At 50.5% G+C, this 17,784-nt stretch overlaps 5 protein-coding genes across 5 annotated transcripts; 2 read left to right on the forward strand and 3 right to left on the reverse strand.

The window, feature by feature from the left end:
- Positions 1-161: 161 nt before the first annotated feature.
- Positions 162-1,727, reverse strand: TrAFT101_002535 (uncharacterized protein). The gene is made up of 3 exons (XM_024909478.2): positions 1,552-1,727; positions 1,196-1,483; positions 162-1,097 (listed from the first exon to the last, which is right to left on the reverse strand). The coding sequence occupies exons 1-3, from the start codon at positions 1,567-1,569 to the stop codon at positions 993-995; spliced, it is 411 nt and encodes a 136-aa protein (XP_024763646.1). The 5' UTR covers positions 1,570-1,727; the 3' UTR covers positions 162-992.
- A 114-nt stretch (positions 1,728-1,841) lies between these two features.
- Positions 1,842-3,645, forward strand: TrAFT101_002536 (uncharacterized protein). Its single transcript, XM_024904972.2, has 3 exons — positions 1,842-2,006; positions 2,064-2,136; positions 2,195-3,645. Exons 1-3 carry the CDS (start codon positions 1,959-1,961, stop codon positions 3,100-3,102), a joined length of 1,029 nt encoding a protein of 342 aa, XP_024763647.1. The 5' UTR covers positions 1,842-1,958; the 3' UTR covers positions 3,103-3,645.
- Positions 3,646-3,960: 315 nt separating this feature from the next.
- Positions 3,961-6,985, forward strand: TrAFT101_002537 (uncharacterized protein; the record flags this gene model as incomplete). The annotated part of the gene is made up of 5 exons (XM_066126636.1): positions 3,961-3,969; positions 4,851-5,391; positions 5,448-5,885; positions 5,973-6,464; positions 6,543-6,985. The coding sequence occupies 5 exons, from the start codon at positions 3,961-3,963 to the stop codon at positions 6,983-6,985; spliced, it is 1,923 nt and encodes a 640-aa protein (XP_065982740.1).
- Positions 6,986-7,208: 223 nt separating this feature from the next.
- Positions 7,209-9,494, reverse strand: TrAFT101_002538 (uncharacterized protein). Its single transcript, XM_024902326.2, has 2 exons — positions 9,320-9,494; positions 7,209-9,225 (listed from the first exon to the last, which is right to left on the reverse strand). Exons 1-2 carry the CDS (start codon positions 9,394-9,396, stop codon positions 7,455-7,457), a joined length of 1,848 nt encoding a protein of 615 aa, XP_024763649.1. The 5' UTR covers positions 9,397-9,494; the 3' UTR covers positions 7,209-7,454.
- A 233-nt stretch (positions 9,495-9,727) lies between these two features.
- TrAFT101_002539 (uncharacterized protein) lies at positions 9,728-16,246 on the reverse strand. Its single transcript, XM_024909479.2, has 3 exons — positions 15,070-16,246; positions 11,789-14,979; positions 9,728-11,713 (listed from the first exon to the last, which is right to left on the reverse strand). Exons 1-3 carry the CDS (start codon positions 15,577-15,579, stop codon positions 10,792-10,794), a joined length of 4,623 nt encoding a protein of 1,540 aa, XP_024763651.1. The 5' UTR covers positions 15,580-16,246; the 3' UTR covers positions 9,728-10,791.
- Positions 16,247-17,784: the final 1,538 nt, after the last annotated feature.

Genomic DNA, 17,784 nt, shown 5'->3' on the forward strand with positions numbered 1-17,784 from the left:
AGTGGTTGCATGTATTCCGGATGTACATGTACGGTCATCTTCAATGGTCTTTCACATCTGCCCAGAGTCATCGTCTGAGACTGGCGGCTGCATGCAGTGCGTTGGGAGGTATTTGGTTCTTGGCATTGTGCTGCAGAAGGAGGTCCCTCGCATGAACGACACCCAAAACCTCTTGCGCCTACCCCCGAACATCACAAAGCCAAGAATTCAAGGGGGGCAAAAAAAAAAAAAAAGGGTTATCAAAGTTCCTTTAGATTGATAACTCTATCCTATTCTTTGGTTCCTGCCACTTCTCCGGATCACCGAGGCCGCGCGGCCGCGAAAACGAAATTACTCTGAATCGCAGCCGAGCGCCAAGCCCTGCGTGTTTCTTATCCTCTGATATGTAGCGGGCTGAGCAGCATCTGCACACAAAAGCAAGGCATCGCCCATAGTAGGTAGTGGTGGTGCCAGCAGTGGATAGTACTGGAGTAGACAAGACGGCGCTTGCTGTTTTTTGTTTCAATCGACCAACACCACAGATGCATACATTTGTAGGAGACGCACCAAGATATAAAAGAGGAAAAAAAAAAGATGCCGCACAATGTGAGAAAAGCGGATGGTCCGCAGGAATATCTTGTCACGCCAGGCAACAGCTCGGTACCTGTTGTAATATCATTTACGCACGTGTTTCGATAGGCATTAACGTTTTCCTGGGGGTATCATTTCGCCATCCTGTGCGCCGTGTAGCTATGCTTCATTAAAAAAAAAAAAAATAAGGACCATGCCAAATCTCCCTTTCCCCTGGTGGTTACTCGTGCAATTGCGGAGTTAAACGGCCGTCTCTGCGTTTCTTTCGTAATTCCAACTCTGCATATGCTGAAGCACCATGTGCCTCTTTGGCAGGCGCCTCTTCCTTTGCCTTCTATATCGTTGTTCGCCTCTGTATTATATATTATAATGTAGCCCCTTTTATGACCCGCCGTATATCAAAAGAAAGAAGAAGGAATGCTTCAAGCCGGTTGAGTATCGTGGATAACTATGAGCAGGTACTTTTGGTCGGGCACTATGACAATCTCCTGCCGTTTCGTTCGCAATCGGAGCAGCTTTAATTCATCCTACAACCCAAGTTAGTCTCCTTGTGATCACGCAAAATTGTAGACGATCAAAAAAAGGGGGCTGAGAGGGGAAGCGTCGCAACAAGGGTCGTGCGTACCTCTCCGTCCACATCTTGCACCAGCTGTCCGGAGCTGTTCACGAAATTCCAGATCATCTCCGCAAACTCCTCGATGCCTTGCGACTCGCCTTCCTCCGCTGCGGGCGCATCGTTGGAAAAGGAGGCGGCCGTCGACGCGTTTCGCGCTTTCGCCGTCTGGAGCGCGTCGATCTGGCCGCTTGTCTTGAGGATTGCGCCGCTTGCTCTGTCCAAGACCATGCTTGCCTTGACGCCAGGTTTCCTAACTAGGCGACCAAGTTTCTCCTCGAGGGCGTCGTGCCCGTTTGCCTGGAACCGCCCATTAGCTAGAGTCGCATATCGAGGGAATATGTAGCGGAATTTGGAGCTTCTCGTACCGTAGGGTTTTCTGACATTTCGCTGCTAATTGCGCGTGCGCTACCCTTTGGAGATGTAACGTGGGGGAATAAAAACAGGATTTTTTTTTTTAAAAAGAATTCTAGATGTCGGTAAATGCGACCAAGACGTTCATATCCAGTAGCTCTCCTCAGGGTGCCACTATGCGAGCGGTTCATTGACGTAGCTCGGTCGCGGCACATTACAATTCTGCCATGCGCCACCGCCAAAATTTATAGACCCACCAGCGGCATCTGGAATCTGCAGCTCAACAAAAAAATCAATCATTACTGAAGTGCATGAGACCTCATTGGACTAGACTGAAGACAGCTCAAGTATAATTTACAACTTTTTTTTATTCCTCAAAATCTTTATCATCGTATAATTGCTCCAATAAATCGCTGTCAAGATGGGTTCCAGCGCCAAAAAGAAGAAGGAGAAGAAGAAGGATTTTCAGGTAAAGCCTCTTATATGCCCTATCCACCCGAATGCCAATTTACTCATAGCTGGGTAGAAACCCAAGTATAAAGTAGGCAAAACTGCTCCCAAGGCTTCGAACTTCACAGATACCAGCTTCAAATCCAGAGGTATGACAGCTTGCTAAACTCTTTCACAATGCAAAAGCCTAATACCGACGACCATTAGCAATTGTAATGAACCAGCAGTCATTATCAACTGCTGCTCCAGACGTTGTTCAACAATTCAAGCATAATCTTTCTCTAGCTTCATCCTCAAAGAATGATAAACAGCGCCGCGATGCCTTGGCTTACCTCACCAGCCAACTCTCCTCACAACCTCCAGTCAACCCCGTTGGGACGAACAACATCCTCTCCAAAGTTCTCCCTCTCATCTCAGATAGATCAACACCAGCTCGGAGCCAGCTGCTAAAGCTCCTTCAAGCACTTCCAAAAGACGAAGCAAAGCACAGCACTAGGGAAGCCATCACATTCATTCGCGCTGGCATGACCCATCTCTCGGCTGATATTAGCAACGATTCACTTGGATTTTTGGAGTGGCTTCTTGATGTGGCTGATGACGACCTTGTCGGCATCCCTGGTGGATGGTTCAAAACTTTGACCACATTCTGCGTTATTATGGGCTGGTCTCCATCATCATCAGCGGCCGGATGGACATCGGCTCCAAGGACGGGACCTCAAGCAAAGGGCGCCCAGGTCCTCGCACGCCAGATGTCATTATTGTCCAGGTTCATCCAGATAGGGATGAAGCCGGTTATCCCTGTTATTCCCAGTCGTCAAGATTACTGGGACAACCTTTACAGAATACCTCGCGATCCACATGCCTTTGAATACCTGAACCTCTTTGGAGGGACGCGAGACGAAGCGAACGAGATGCACACAACTCGAGAAGCAAGGCAGGAAGTTTTATCCCGGAAGTTCTTGGATCCCATTTCAAAGGGTATCGAGAGAGCGAAGAAGGAGGGCGGAGCAGTAGGTAGAGCAGCTACTGAACTTGATCAAGTATTGACGGATAGGATGCGAGACTATACTGCTTCAGAACTGATCACTGACCAATACTTATTGGATCTGTGGTAAAGAATATTGGCTGATACCCTCTGTAATAATCTCTATTAGAAGCAAAGCTCACAAAGGAATGCTTCTTCTTCTTCTCTCTTTTTTCTTGGCCTCTGGCGCACACACATATATTCACGGCGTATGATATAGGAAATTATTATTCAGCACCCCAGCTGTAGCTAATGTCTCGAAACTACAGCTGTTTTAATCTTCTTCAACTGCTCCTACTGCTTCAAGTGTTATATAGTTGCTAAATACTTCTTTTATATGGACTGACTGCCTCGTTAGGCCAAGGCTGGTCTGCTGGAAAACGAAATTGGGGCGCTGAAAAACAAGTCCCATTTTATAGCAAGGCTTGTTGTATTATTCATGCAATGGGTATAACAACACTGTTGATTCTGGAAAAATATGGGTAGGCCAAACTGGAGCACGCATTTGGCTTCCAACTCTGCTTTTGGTTGGCACAATATGAATAATATGCTTACCCGACATCGGTGGAAGCAAGCAAAGCCATATCGCAGCCAGGATACTCTACAATTCTGCAGCAGCCGTGTATAGAAAGGGTAAATGAAAACAAATTATTATCATTCCTGATATTATAGTCTAATTTCTTTCTTTCTTTTTCTTTTTCTTTTTTTCCTCCACAGTCGGAGGATATATTGGAAGTAAATGTACTTTTTGGCATCTCCATCTCTATGATCGGAGAGCTCAGCTGCCTCTCCTTCGGCCGCAGCTATTACCGGGGGACAGCACAAGTTAATATTCTAATAAAAAGATATAATGCGGTATTTTTGGCAGTGTATTATTTTATTATATCCTATTTACCTATTTGTTGACTGAGAGATTGTGCAGCTTCCCGTCAACACAGCCTCCTAATGCATGGATGTGGTATGCAGCTCGAAATGATCAAGTTTGAGACTTAGACTGTGTATATTTTTACTCATTAGAAAATCCAAAAAGAGATATCACTACGGTTACTCAATTTTATTTGCGCAGCTGTGTGACAGGTGGAATTCCCCATCGAGGCTTTATAGCGGATTATCCTCCTCGTCTAGGCGCTCTTCTCCCCTAATCTTCTCTTTTCTTCCCATCTATAGGCCTTTTGCTCGCCCCGAAGCACATATACTAGTGCATGTGGCTCACCGAAAGTTACTGAATGTCTAGAGGTTTATTTTGATCCTGAGGAAGCTCCCCGGTGCACGTGCAGCCGCTTCCTCTCAGCTATTTCAACATCTCCCACCTCTCTCTTCTTCTTTCCCTCCCTCCCCCCTCCCTCTTCTTTTCTCCAATGCCGCACGCTGTCAAACAGGTTCGTCATTTTGCCAGCACTTCTTGATCCTTCAAGTGAAGAGGCACTGTTGCATCAGTGCTTGACGTTTGAGATATCATCTCGCCAGGGCAGGTATTTTCATCTCTTGGCCATCTCGTCCATCCTTCCCAAGCATCTTCAGACCCGAGATTTCTTTTCTCTGATCCTACCATCGTTTTGTAGCCTCATATATACATCACTCTCTTCTGAGCTGCCTTGCATTTGTCAGTTCTCTTGCAACTACTCTGCTCCGCCCATTTGGGATTCGCCACGCCGTTGGTAGTTGTCATCAAGGCAGTTCATCTCCTTAGGAGATTCCTGTCAAGTGGCCTTTCACTTTTTCCTGAGCTAGTATTCAGTACTCTCTCACAGCCTTCCTAACACAAGACTCACGTCCTCCATCACTTCTCTTCGCAGAGCTTCATTTCCAGATTGGGTCACCAGTCTAACAAGGTACTAGTGCTTCCAACTTCTCGATCAACTCAGCATCATCTTGATTTGCAAGATGGCGGTTCCAGAAGACGCATCGGTCGCGGAAACTGGGGATCAGCCTGCTCCCACTGGCTGGGTCGAGCGCACAGCCTTCGACTACACTGCAATAGCCGAAGCTGAAACAGCTTCTACTTGGGACGGCAATGCTAGAGTTTACCAGTGGAAGGACGAATATGGAGACGTCGGCCCTGCTTTCGAAGAACTGGAGGTGGAACTGTTTGGTGATCCTGAGTCTCGCCGTGATCGCCAGACCGGTCTCGACTTCTCCAAGTTTGTTCTCAATCCCTTACTCAGGAATAATGCTAATCAAACAAGGATCGAGCAAATTGAGGTCATCCAGGAAGGACCACAGAGAATTGAGTATATCAAGACTTTCGCCGACGCCGGAATTCATCCGGTCATGCTAAAGAACATTGAGCTCTGTGGATACGAAGTTCCAACCCCAATCCAGAAATTCACTATCCCAGCCATCCTCCAGGGCTACGACGTGATCGGCGTCGCTCAGACTGGTAAGTACCTACATATCATTTCTATTATTGAACTTGATTATCTAACGTGACCCAAGGCTCTGGAAAGACTGCTGCTTATTTGATCCCAATTCTCAGCAAGCTCATGGGTAAAGCAAAGAAGCTAGGAGCTCCCCGACCCAATCCTGCCAGATTCCAAGAGGGAATTGATAATGTAATTGCCGAGCCACTTGTGGTTGTGGTAGTCCCTACTCGGGAATTGGCAGTGCAGATCTTCAACGAGGCTCGAAAGCTATGTTACCGATCCATGCTCCGGCCATGCGTTGTGTACGGAGGAGTTCCTGTCCGCGAACAAAGCGGCCTTCTTTCCCGAGGCTGTGATATCTTGATCGGAACTCCTGGTCGCCTTAAGGACTTCATTGGACGTCCTGAGGTCTTGTCTCTTCGCCGCTTGAAGTACATGATCATCGATGAGGCTGATGAGATGCTCAATGATGACTGGGAGAGTGAACTTCAGGCCATCCTCTCTGGCGCAGGTAAGGATTTTTCTCTCTCTTTTTCTTTTTCTTCGAGATGCTAGTCTCCATAGCTCGCTGATCGCTAACAAACTGTTCATTATATAGAACAAGACGTGGGCAATGTCTACTATGGTCTTTTCTCTGCCACCTTTCCTAAGGCTGCGCGAGACCTCGCAAAGAAGTACTTGTGTGATTCTCATGTGCGCTTCCGAGTTGGTCGAGCCGGCAGCACCACAGAGAATATAAAGCAGATGATCATCGAAGTTAGCCGAGAAACGAAGAATGAAACTCTTCTGACTCTCCTTGAAGAGATGAATGGTGTTCGCACCATCATCTTTGTCAATAGCCGTCAAGCTGCCGATACACTTGACGACTTTTTGTTCAATATGAAACTACCAGTCACTTCCATCCATAGTGACCGCACACAGGTTGAACGAGAAGCCGCTATGCGAGCTTTCAGATCCGGCCAAGCCCCCATTCTCGTCGCGACTGGAGTGACAGCCCGCGGCATTGATGTCCGCAACGTTATGCACGTCATAAACTATGACCTGCCATCGATGGAATATGGCGGTATTGAAGAGTATACTCATCGAATTGGTACGCTTTGACTTCCTGATATTAGCTCCTCAGTCCCTAGTCAAATATTTTTATGGCAATGGCTAACCCTCTGTCTAGGTCGTACCGGTCGCATTGGCCACCGAGGTGTTGCGACTTCCTTCTTCACTGAACGTGATGAGCCCCTTGCAAGCGTCCTCACTAGGACTCTGCTAGAAACCAATCAGGATATACCCGACTTCCTTCAGGCGTATGTCCCAGAAAATTGGGCCAGCGGATCCAAGGTGAAGTTTGAAACCGAGTCTGATTTCGATCCCAACGATGTTGCAGGTGCTGGCAGCTGCGAGGCTGATGGTGCTGAGGCTGGAGGCTGGAATGGAGATGACAGCGGCCATGGTGATTCTGGCGGCGCTTGGGGCGGCTCCGGAGCAAACGATGGAGCTGGTGATGGCGAAGCTGTCAACTCTGGCGATGGCTGGAACCAGGGAGCCTCTGATGATACTGCTTCTGGAGGCACTTGGGGAACCGAAGCTGCTCAGCCAGCTGCTACGGGTACGTGGTGAGCGTATATCTTACTTCGTAATTACCGAACTACTACGACAGAGTCTTTTCTTTCTGAACAATTTGAGGGTTATAACTAGGGCAAACGGACAATACTAGGGATAAGGATTTTTAACAAGGTTAACAGGGAATCATAGCTGAATCATCAGAGTATCTTGAAGGTTTATCAAGAATAGGTAGATTAGCTATGATAATTCAACCTGAAATTTGCTACTATTGACTTTACGAGCTATTGATAAAGTGATTTCGAGCAATAAAACTAGTAGCGAACAGAGAACTGGTAGCAACTGGCATTTGCTGATATAGCTGGGTGCTGCTTAGGTGATGAATGCGTCCATTATGATTACAAATTAACATTGGGTGATAAATATACATGAATTGCCTGCGATTCCGCTTTTCTCGCTGAATCGCACCACCTCATCTTCCAATAAAGCCAAGTAAGTCAGACATCTATTCTATTATACGATACGCTCACATATTCTTCAAGATTTTAGTCACACCAGCGAATTTTCTAGCCGACGCACCGTATCCCACCTCCACGACGCCCTGAGTAAATCGCCAAGAACGATCCTGGCTCGCGATAGGGTACTGCACGGGGGGAGGAATGGCAGTCTTGACACCCAGCCAGCCGAAGCGGTCCTCGCAGACGGCCTTGATGTTGCACAGGCCGCGGAGTCCTTCCTCGCCCGCGAAGCGGCCGTAGCCAGAGCCAGCGACGCCGCCAAAGGGGAGCTGGACGGCGTAGTAGGCGGCGAAGTCGTTGACGGCGACCATGCCGGCCTTGAGACCGCGGACGATGGGCTGCAGGGCGGGATCGCGCTCTGAGCCGTGGACGGAGGCACCGAGGCCGAAGTCGGGGGCGTTGGCGACGGCGAGGATGTCCTCTGCGGAGGAGGACTTTGCACGCAGCATGGTGAGGACGGGGGCGAAGCATTCGTTCTGGGCGATGCGCATGGAGGGGGTGACGTCGACAAGGAGCGTGGGCTGGAAGTAGTGGCCTTTGGGGTGGTCTGGGTGGGCGTAGCGTTTGCCACCGGCGAGGAGGCGGGCGCCCTGAGAGACGGCCTCTGCGATGAGCTCTTCGAGGCGGGTGAAGGAGGCGTCGGAGATCATGGCGCCCATGTCTGCATCGGGGCCGAGGCGGATGGCCTTGACACGGGGCTCTAGCATTTCGATGAGACGGTCGTAGACGGCGCCTGAGGAGATGACACGTTCAATGCCGATGCAGTTCTGGCCGGCAGCTTGAAAGGTGCCCCTGAGGATGATGTCGCGGATACGAGGGAGGTCGCCGTCTTTCCTGCCTCCGGCGGACTCGAGAACAATGAAGGGATCTTTGCCTCCCAGCTCGGCGACGACGGGCGTGAGGCTCTTGGCGGCGCTGGCGGCAACGTGGTGGGCGACGGTCTGAGAGCCGATGAAGGTGATGTGGCTGATGCCAGGGTGAGACGTCAAGTGGCCAGCAGTCTCCGGCCAGCAAGCCACCATCTGAACAAGCTCGGGGTCGTGGCCGTGGACGCTGAGGGCGCCGCGGGCGATGTCGAGGAAGTAGCTGCTTGACCAGGCCGTCTGTTCAGACACCTTGACCACGATGCCGTTGCCGCTGAATATCGCGCTGATGATGGGGCCCATCAGGTTGTGGAAGGGATAGTTCCAGCTGACCAGCGCGGCCACCACGCCCAGAGGCTCGTAGTGCACCGTGTTGCGTTTATATGCCATGAGCAGGTTGGTCGGTCTGCGGGACGGTCGGAGGGCCTTTTCGCCGTGGGTGAGCGTCCACTGGATCTTCTCGACGGTGACGAGGATCTCACCCAGCTGGGCGTCCACCATGGTCTTGCCGCTGTCCAGGCCGGCGATGTTGCAAATCTGCTCGGCATTGTCCATGACATACTTCAAGAGCGACCGCAGCACGGCTTTGCGCTGCTCAAAGGTCGTATTGGCCCATTTCTTTTGCACCTCTGCCGCGGCAGCAATTGCCTTGTCGATGCCATCTTCGGTGGTGGCTTCGACGGCGCCGAGGAACTGTCCCGTAGCGGGCGCGTAGCATTGAATGGCTGAGCTTCCGGGGATCCTTATGCCGGTCTGCTTGACGGTCGTTCCCTTGTCGGGCAGCGTTGGCGGATACACGAGGTACCATCGGGAATCGGACTCCCAGGACGCATAAGCGAAGGCGGCGCCTGCTCGGACGATGAGGCCGCAAAGGAGAGAAGCGAGAAGGACGAAGGAGGCTTGGAGGAAAACAGGTCTGCAAAGACAAAATGACATGTTAGTTTTTGCTTTCCTCGGTAACAGCTGTATATGAATCAACTGCTAATATCAAGCATGGCGGAGACACGCACGAAATATCAAGCTGGGAGCCCAAGTGGCTGCTCGGGCCGCCTGCAAACGAAGCCAGCTGCCCCACGAGACGCTCCATTGCCTCGCATCCGTCTGAGCCGCCTACAGATCAGATGGCAAAATAGGCACGCACGGAGAGGGGAGAGTAGGGAGAGAAAAGAAAGAGAGGATGAGGTGGTCTAAAGGAGAGGATCGGACGATTCGCTGTTGGAAAGTCGTCTGAATTAAGCTGCAAAAAGGTGGGGTCTGCCTAGTTTAGTCAGGCACCCTGTCAAGAGGCATTGTCCAATAAGACTGCAGTGCTTCAACTTGTATATGGACAGTATATACGCATGTTCATAATCGGAAAATCAGCTTCAACTACATCCACGGACTACCAACCTCACAGAGAGAAAATATGATAATGCAAAGCCGTCATTAAAATGCATGCATGTGTATATATAAAAAGCTTCTTCAATTTCCACCTCGCAAAGGAAACAAAAGTTACTACTTGTTACTAATAACTAAAATCCATGCCACAACCACCACACACATCATATCCAGGCTTTATTCGGGGCCAATCTCTCTCTCGAGCCACCTTGCCCAACGCCAAGCCCCCTTTCCAAAGCAAAAGCAGCTTTGTGTGCATTTGCTCTTCTTAATACACTTACAAACATTCAAGAAAAAGAAAGCAACCAAGAAAAAAAGGAATAAATAAAAAGGACTGTCTCTCTTCAACCTCCTCGCTCTTTCCCGTCTCTTACTCCGTCCGTGCAATCAAACGCACAATATGTTGTTATAATAGTAATGATAAAGGGGGAAATATACTCTTTGAGGGAATGGGAGGGTTTGCGTCGCTACTCATCTCTAGAATGCAGAAAAAAGGCCAGAAATGAAGGAAGCGAAAAACAGTGCGGGAAAAACAGGATTGAAGGAAAATATAGTGAAGAAAAAGCAGTGGAAGCAGAAAAAGAAAAAGAAATATAATGCATCGTTCAACCAAACAAAGAAAAGGGTAAAAAGCCAAAAAAAGAGGTAAAACAATCCCATAATCTCCCGTTTCCTTTTCAAACGCCATGCAAATATCAAGCCTCCTCTCTGTATAAAGAAGGTCCAGACAACCACGTCTCTTTCGGCTCTTCTTTCTCCTTTCTTTCTTTCTTCTCCTTCTGCCACGGCGGGCAGGCTTCATAATTGTTTGCAGGCGTTACAGCATTGATATGCACCGCGACAGAAAAGCAACTGGGCGTCTCAATGCGCGCCTGAACGCAGGGTGTCGTTAACAGAAATGGTTATAGGGGTAGCAATTCATAGATCGCTCATGCAAATCATCAAAAGCATGAATGCCTTAATACAGTTGCTTGAATATCAAGCATCATGCGTCGGGAACATTTTAAAAACAATTAGAACAAACGGAGAAGTAGGGGGTAAGGAGACTGGTCGTAATGCAGATATACAACGAAGGGAATTTTCCTGAAGCACTCCAGTTCCGTGCCTATACATTGGCGCTCTTGGTTAATGACAGCCCACGCAATCTTGCACCTAGACCTGCGGCTGCATGTGACTGGCTTGATTCGATACGAGACAGCCTTGCAGCAGAGGTAAAGTCGCTGCTCGCCTCGTAGCTATACCGTATGCGGTCCATGGATTGTCGCATACGATCATATGACGGTCTCGCCCGATCCATGCTTGGCCGCGTAGTCGTCGGTACTTCGAGAGAGTAGCGAGTCGCTGGCGCTTCCATAGAGTAGCGGTTGCCGGTGTAATTCGTGCTGTCGCTGCCAGTCTGGCTGTGGCCGATTTGCGTGGTCGTTCGTGTCACTGTTGAGGGGGGGTATATTGGGCGCAAATCCTCATCAACGCTAGCATATTGGTTGTGATTTCCCCGCGAGCTGCCGGATGACTTGGATTTCTGGCTCTTTTCGTCGCTGACTGCATCAATCGATTTGCTCTCTGCGTTCAGGTGAGCAAAGGCACCCAGCCTTTCCTGCTCTCGAACAATGTCGACATCATAAGGGAAGAAGACCTTCTGGATAGACTTGATGACAAATCTTGGGAAGAGGCAGATGACAGGGACAAGCACAAAGACAGCCCAGAAAGTGGCCTCTCCATATATTTCCTTGGCCGCTCCATAAAACTGGTCAGATGAAGTAAATGATGTGTAAATGCCCGTCCAGAAGAAGATGAAGATGTCACTGAGGAAAACAATGAGTAGCATGAGCCAATCCCATCGATAGGTGTTCATCAGAATGTAGGCGTTGATCGTCAGAACAGCGGGGTGCGCGATATATACTCCAAGGCGGAATCTATCATCAATAACCAATCCGTTTTCGGTCACAGGTCGTGCAGGCATAAATAGTAAGTACGGGATGTAGAAAACCATGATGGACTGATAAACACCGTCAAGCATGTACAACCTATGGAATTGTCAGTAAAAGATACATTGTGCCTCAAGAAGTTTAAAGAAAAGAGAAGAGGGAGGGGGGACTAACCAAAACTTCTTCTGTGTCCATTCCAAGCGTTCAATACCACGGCGATACAATTGCGGCACGGCCAACGAGACGGCATCCGAGACGTCCTGATCAAGAACACCCATAATGGCAACTGGCACCGAAGTGAAGAACAGATTAAACATCAGAATGTAGGTGTAGTCAAAGAGGTATGTCATATCAAAGTTGGTGTAGATGGAGAACCAGAAGATGCTGAAAGTCCAGACCAAGTTCTTGTAGAAGAAGTTTGGAATAGACTCTCCCAAGCGACGGTACGACCAACGTCCATGAACGAGCACCAGGCGTTGCAAGAACCGGAACTGCGCAATTGCATAGTCAGAAGACATGGCAGCCTGTCGACCTTCGACACCAGCAATACCAACACCGACATCAGCCTCTTGAATCATGGCAACATCGTTGGCGCCGTCACCAATGGACAAGGTCATGACATCCAGTCCGTTCTTGACCATGGAAACGACAGCGGCTTTTTGCGCAGGGCTGACACGGCAGCACAGAACAGAGCGGCACTGCTTGCAGAGCAGAAGGAACTTTTGCATCAGGCGCTCATTCAAGGCCCATCTAAGGGTGAAACCATCAATGACCAATCCATGCGTGGGAGCCGGGGGCTCGTGGTTCTTCATAGCAGCAGCAAGATCTTCGTCGTTACCAGTCAAGCCAAATGTTCGCAGATTCTCGTCCAGAGACTTTTCGATGAGACCAATGAAGACATCTTCGGCACCTACGCCTTCAGCAGCGTCCTCTTCGACCTTAATGTGAATTAGCTCCATGTCGTTGTTGAGCAAGTTACAGGAGAAACCAATGTTGATAGCAGTCTCGACCTTGTCGCCAGTCAAAACCCAGAGTTTGATACCGGCCTCGCCCAGCAGCTGAATAGTGTCGGGAACGCCATCTTGGAGACGATCTTCGATAGCGGTACCACCAAGAAGCATAAGATCCTGCTCAATGAGCTCGGCGACGGCCTCAAGCTTCTCCTCACGGTCTTCAAGAGCGGCAGCGGCGATATCGTGTTCCTTTTTCCAAGTACGGTACTCCTGTTCAGTGAGCTCCTTTTGGGCGATACACAAGGTACGCAGACCCTCGCGAGCAAACATTTCCAAGTGCTCGGCAGTGACCTGTCGCAGTTCCTTTTGCTCGCCTCTCTTGAGCCGAGCGTAGATGACGGAGTCGGCACCCTTGCAAAACAGCATAATTCGACCGTCAGGCATGCGGATAATGGTACTCATTCGCTTTCTAGTGGAGTTAAACTCGATGGTGTTGAGAAGCGGGTAGTGACGATCCTCGCCCATAACATTGACATTGATGCCATCCGAATTGTTACCCAGTACAGTGAAACCCATGTCGCGGGCGGTAGCAACCAAAGCTTCTTCATCGGGAGATTGCGCCTTGAAGTTCATGATTGGCGGATCACCAGGAGTGCGTTCGGCTATCACGGTGTGGCAAAGAGCCAGAGCGAGCATGAAGTTTTCGTTGGCTTGCTGTTGCTCGGTTCCATGATGACCAGCTAAATCGGCAACAAAGTCGGGGGCAATAAAGGTGACAGCATCGTCATGGAGATAAGGATTGTCATGAATTTTGCGGAGGCCAATGAGCGCTTGCACTTTAGCTTCAGCGATCTCGCCAAGAATCCTCTCAGTTTCCTTTTCGATATCGACACCAAGGCGCTTCTGCATACCGGCTTGGGCTTCGGTCCAGGCTTCACCGTATGGCTGTCCGTTGATCGTAGCTTTCTTGAACTCCATGACGTTTTGGGTAAGAGTTCCCGTTTTGTCCGAGAAGATGTACTCGATCTGTCCAACATCATCGGAGATGTTCCAAGTTTTAGGGACACAAGGTTGATCGATCGGCTCGTAATACATTTGCACATCGCTGTAGATGAAAATTGCCTGCAAGGTTCGAATAATTTCCAGAGTAATGTATAGGGAAATGGGGATCAAGTTCTGGAAGACGATGATTGCTGCCCAGAAGGTGACGAAACCAGTGACACCAGGACTTCCGCCAATGGAGCCAAAGTCAAAGAAATACAGTGAGGCATCCGTTCTAGACCAGGCCACACCGTTGATGATAGCCGCAAGCAAACACATGATGGAGAGGATAATAAAGTTGATAATAACGGTCCAGTTCATTTCACGGGCAATGCGCGATCGCTTGCTAGGTGTCAAACCAGCGTTCATCATGATTTTGGTGTCGTGTCCGGTGAAGATGACAACGCCCAAGATCCATTCGGTGTTTCGCAGGTTGCAGCCACGTAGCATCAAGTTGTCAATGGTGATGGCCTCGGTCATCTCTTCAGGCTCTTCATCCAGATATCCGGGGATCTTTTGCTGCCATCTAATAGCACCGTTGTACTTGTACAAATTAGGTTGAGGCTCCTCGCTCTCGATGCGGAACTGGGCACGCTCGCAGTCACGGGCATGTTTAATGCCACGGCCGCAGCGGAGAGCCTGTCGAACCTTGAGGTTGGTTTCGCCGTCCAGGTTTTTCGTTTCGACATAGCAAGCGCCGTCGGGGTCGGAGGTGGATAGGATGATGACATCAGCAGGGAGCTCATCATCCTTGTAGATACGCACGAAATCTCCGACCATCAGGTTTTTCCAGGTATCCTTTCCAAAGCGGGCACCTTTAGGTTCGATATCATAGTTGATCAAATCCGACTTCATGATAGCAAGGGCCGAGGCTCGTTTCACGTCCTCCTCATCGGGTTCGAACTGGATGGCGTTAGGAGTAGGTGAAGAAACAGGCGTCATCTGAATATCATCCGGGTTAGAGATGTAGGACTCGCGGCGTTCAAACGGTGATGCCATGGATTCACGATGCGTTCTCCTAGTGCGGACAGATTCAATCGAGGCTCGGGGTTCGTCTTCGATGACGGGCATTTTGCGTCTCTGGCGCTCAGCCTGAGCCTTCTTGGACCATGTGCTCTGAATAGCCCACCAGATGCGCCCGAAAAATCTCGAATTAGCTTTCTTAAATCTTCTCCAGGCGGATACATTGTCCTCTTCGACGTTGACGTTGTTCCAGTTATGAAGACGATGGACAGGGGCATTGTTCAGTTCGTTGTCGAGCATGGTTCTCCGGTAGTCTTCGATGGCATCCTTGACGGAGGTAAGAGCAACGATAACAATAAGGGGAACGGCGTTCAGTCCTGGGTTAACAGTGCCGAAAATGGAGAAGGCCTATACAAGAGTTAAATAAAAAGATTCTTCAAGTTAGATAGGGTTGAAGGCGAAACTAGGACGAATTAAAGGTTTGACAGATATACTTACACCTAAGATGATCGTGAACAAGAAAAAGATGTTGGCAATGTTGTGAAATTGAAACCAAATGTTCTTTGGAATGAACGAGAGAGGAGTGTACTTGGCAGTTCGAATCTTGTTTCGCGGGTACTCGGCGATGGGGTGGCCTTCTTCCAGCATGTCATCGGGGAGCGGCAAGTTGAAGTACAGTTGGCGATTCTCCTTGTCGTCATTAGAGCCGTCATCGGACTGGGCGGTGGTTTCTCCGGTAGGCTTGATGTCCTGATCGTCTCGACCATCATCACCGCCAGGGTTCTGCTCTGGGGCACCGCCTCGTCCGCTGCGGCGCTTCTCACTGGCGCTGGAAGTCGTCCTGTTGTGCTGCATGCGATTGAGCAGCGACATGCGTTTCGTCGCGCTGCTCTTGACCGTCATCTTTCGGGTAGCCCATCTTGCCCTCTGCGTCTTGGTCAGCTTCGATTTGGGGCTGCTGCTGCCTTCCGCTGGAGGAGGCGGCGGCGGCGGCACTGAGTCGCTCATTGTGGCTGCGATGTCGCGGGCAATCGCCCGTTCAGCCGTGAATGGCCAGCCAGGTCGGGAATTGGAAGATTCGGCGTCAAAACGAGTGACGGAGCCAACGATGGAATAGTCGCTTCGAGGTAATCGATATTAGGAGGTTCGACGAACACGATCGGGGGGGAACAGACACGGCCCAGGGTCGAGGGCACGCTTCGAGGCGAGCAGCGAGCGAGCGTTTGCGGGAGAGGAAAGTCGCGAGACAGGAGAAGGGACCCGTTGAGGTGCAGAGGCTGAAGCGCACCGGGGCTCGACAAAGGACGTCGATGATGCACGTGTCGTCGCGGGCGACAATGAAGTTGGAGGATGAGGGAGGCGGAGAATAGTGCAGGAGCAGGAAGGAAAGTGAAAGGGTAAGGTATAGATGGATCTACTAGTATCGCCTGTAACGTGGGCTGGGTGACGGGAAAAAAAAGTACATGTAGCCTTTAGCGGAGGTTACGGCGCGCTGTTGACGTTGGACTGGCTTAGTTCCCGGACCATCCGACCGACCGAATCCGATGGCGCAAACACGACGATATTCGAACCCCACACCAGAGGATGTCGTAAAAAAAGAGAAGAGAGTATCAGAAGGGGAATGCGAAGGAGAAGAAGAGGGTGCAGCGGGTTTAGCGCATGCTGGGGGGGCTGGCGCTTCTTCTGTCTCTGGCCGTGTCTCTGTCTCTGCAGTCCATACCTGGAGCTGCGAGAATATGCATGGCCACGAAATTGGTCAGCATGGGGACTTGCTCGCCGATGAGTCCGCACCGTTCCCCAAGGTATCCCCTAGCGGCCAGTACCTACACAGGTGACGGACCGGCTGTGTGTAATCCATGTTGCTGGGCCTTCTAAATCGGTGCATCAGCGCAACGTCGTCATCGCGCCTAGTGCCGCACGCCCTGATTGTACTTGGATGCAGCAGCCGCTGCTCACACTACTCTACTGTAGGCAATACTATCTCGCTCAGCACATCCAAACGTGCACCGGTGTGCAGTAGCAGCAGATCCGGCCTCGTAGCCTCTTCGCTTTTCCGCTTCTTTTCCTTTGAGCTCTCCTGCACCTCGGCCACGGCCTTGTCCGTCCGCGAGCATTGCGATTCTGCGCCGACGGCACGGAGCACGGGTGATTGCTAAGACAGCGATCCAGAGGCCAGATCGCCCTGACCCCTTGAAGCGTGCCTACTGCCTAGTACCTATATTTGTACCACCTACTGTGGGCTAATCACGACAGTTCCTGGCCCATGTCCCACGAGTAATGCATGCCTCAATTCTTTCGCCAATCGCTGCGTGTACTGTTCACGCAACGCTTTTGCAGCATTGCTTTGTCGGGCGGTGGAGTGCGGGCCCCTCCCCGGAATAAGGCGGCGCCCACTGTGCACGGAGGACAGCAGCACTTTATGTCCGGCAGAGGTAGAGCACCCAGCGAGGTACTTCCAAGGCCGTACGGACAAGATGCACGGAATACGGACTTGAGCCCCTGGTTTCTGGCTCTTGACTTGCCTGAAGCACCGGATGGCCAGCGGGCTGGAGGTACCTAACCAGCCACCGGCAGGGATGTCCTCAGCCTGCGCTACAGGTACCACGTTCCTATTACAAGCAGGAGCTGCGTCAAAATCGCTACCTGCACGCAACACGGGATGCATCCATCTGCAATGCTTCAAAGGCGGGCTGCTTTGTTTGGTAAGCCTGTCCGCGGAGTGCCAGACTCGCGCTAGCAGGCCCAGACATTAAAGAAATTTTTAAAATTTTCCTTCTTCCTGTTTAGCCTCATTGGCTTTTTTTTTTTTTTGTCTTTGTCGTTCCTCCATCTTTTTTAAACTGTGGCGTCGACGCCTCCTGATCGACTACGGAGTGTACGACAGCCCCAATTGTCATGAGGCGCTCCGCACAGCCTAAATTAAGAGCCTGGCGGAGGAGGAGGCAGTGTCTGCACCACCACGGGAGCCGCTGAAGCAGCGAAGCAGCGGGTAAAACCAAGGCTAGGAGGGGCAGAAAACGCCGTAAATACGAGGCTCCGTCATCGAGGTTGTGGCTTTGCTTACACAAGCCGCCTCAACGTGGATGTGTCAGCTCCTTGTGGCAGCAGTTGACTGACGGGCGCAATTAGTTATCACCAAATAAGCGGCGCTAGCTGATTCCAAGGTTTTCTGTGTTGCCGCTGTCACTGAGTCGCTGCCGAAAGGCGCCTGGC

Source organism: Trichoderma asperellum, chromosome 2, assembly GCF_020647865.1.
Source record: "Trichoderma asperellum chromosome 2, complete sequence".
In the NCBI taxonomy this organism is placed as follows: domain Eukaryota; kingdom Fungi; phylum Ascomycota; class Sordariomycetes; order Hypocreales; family Hypocreaceae; genus Trichoderma; species Trichoderma asperellum.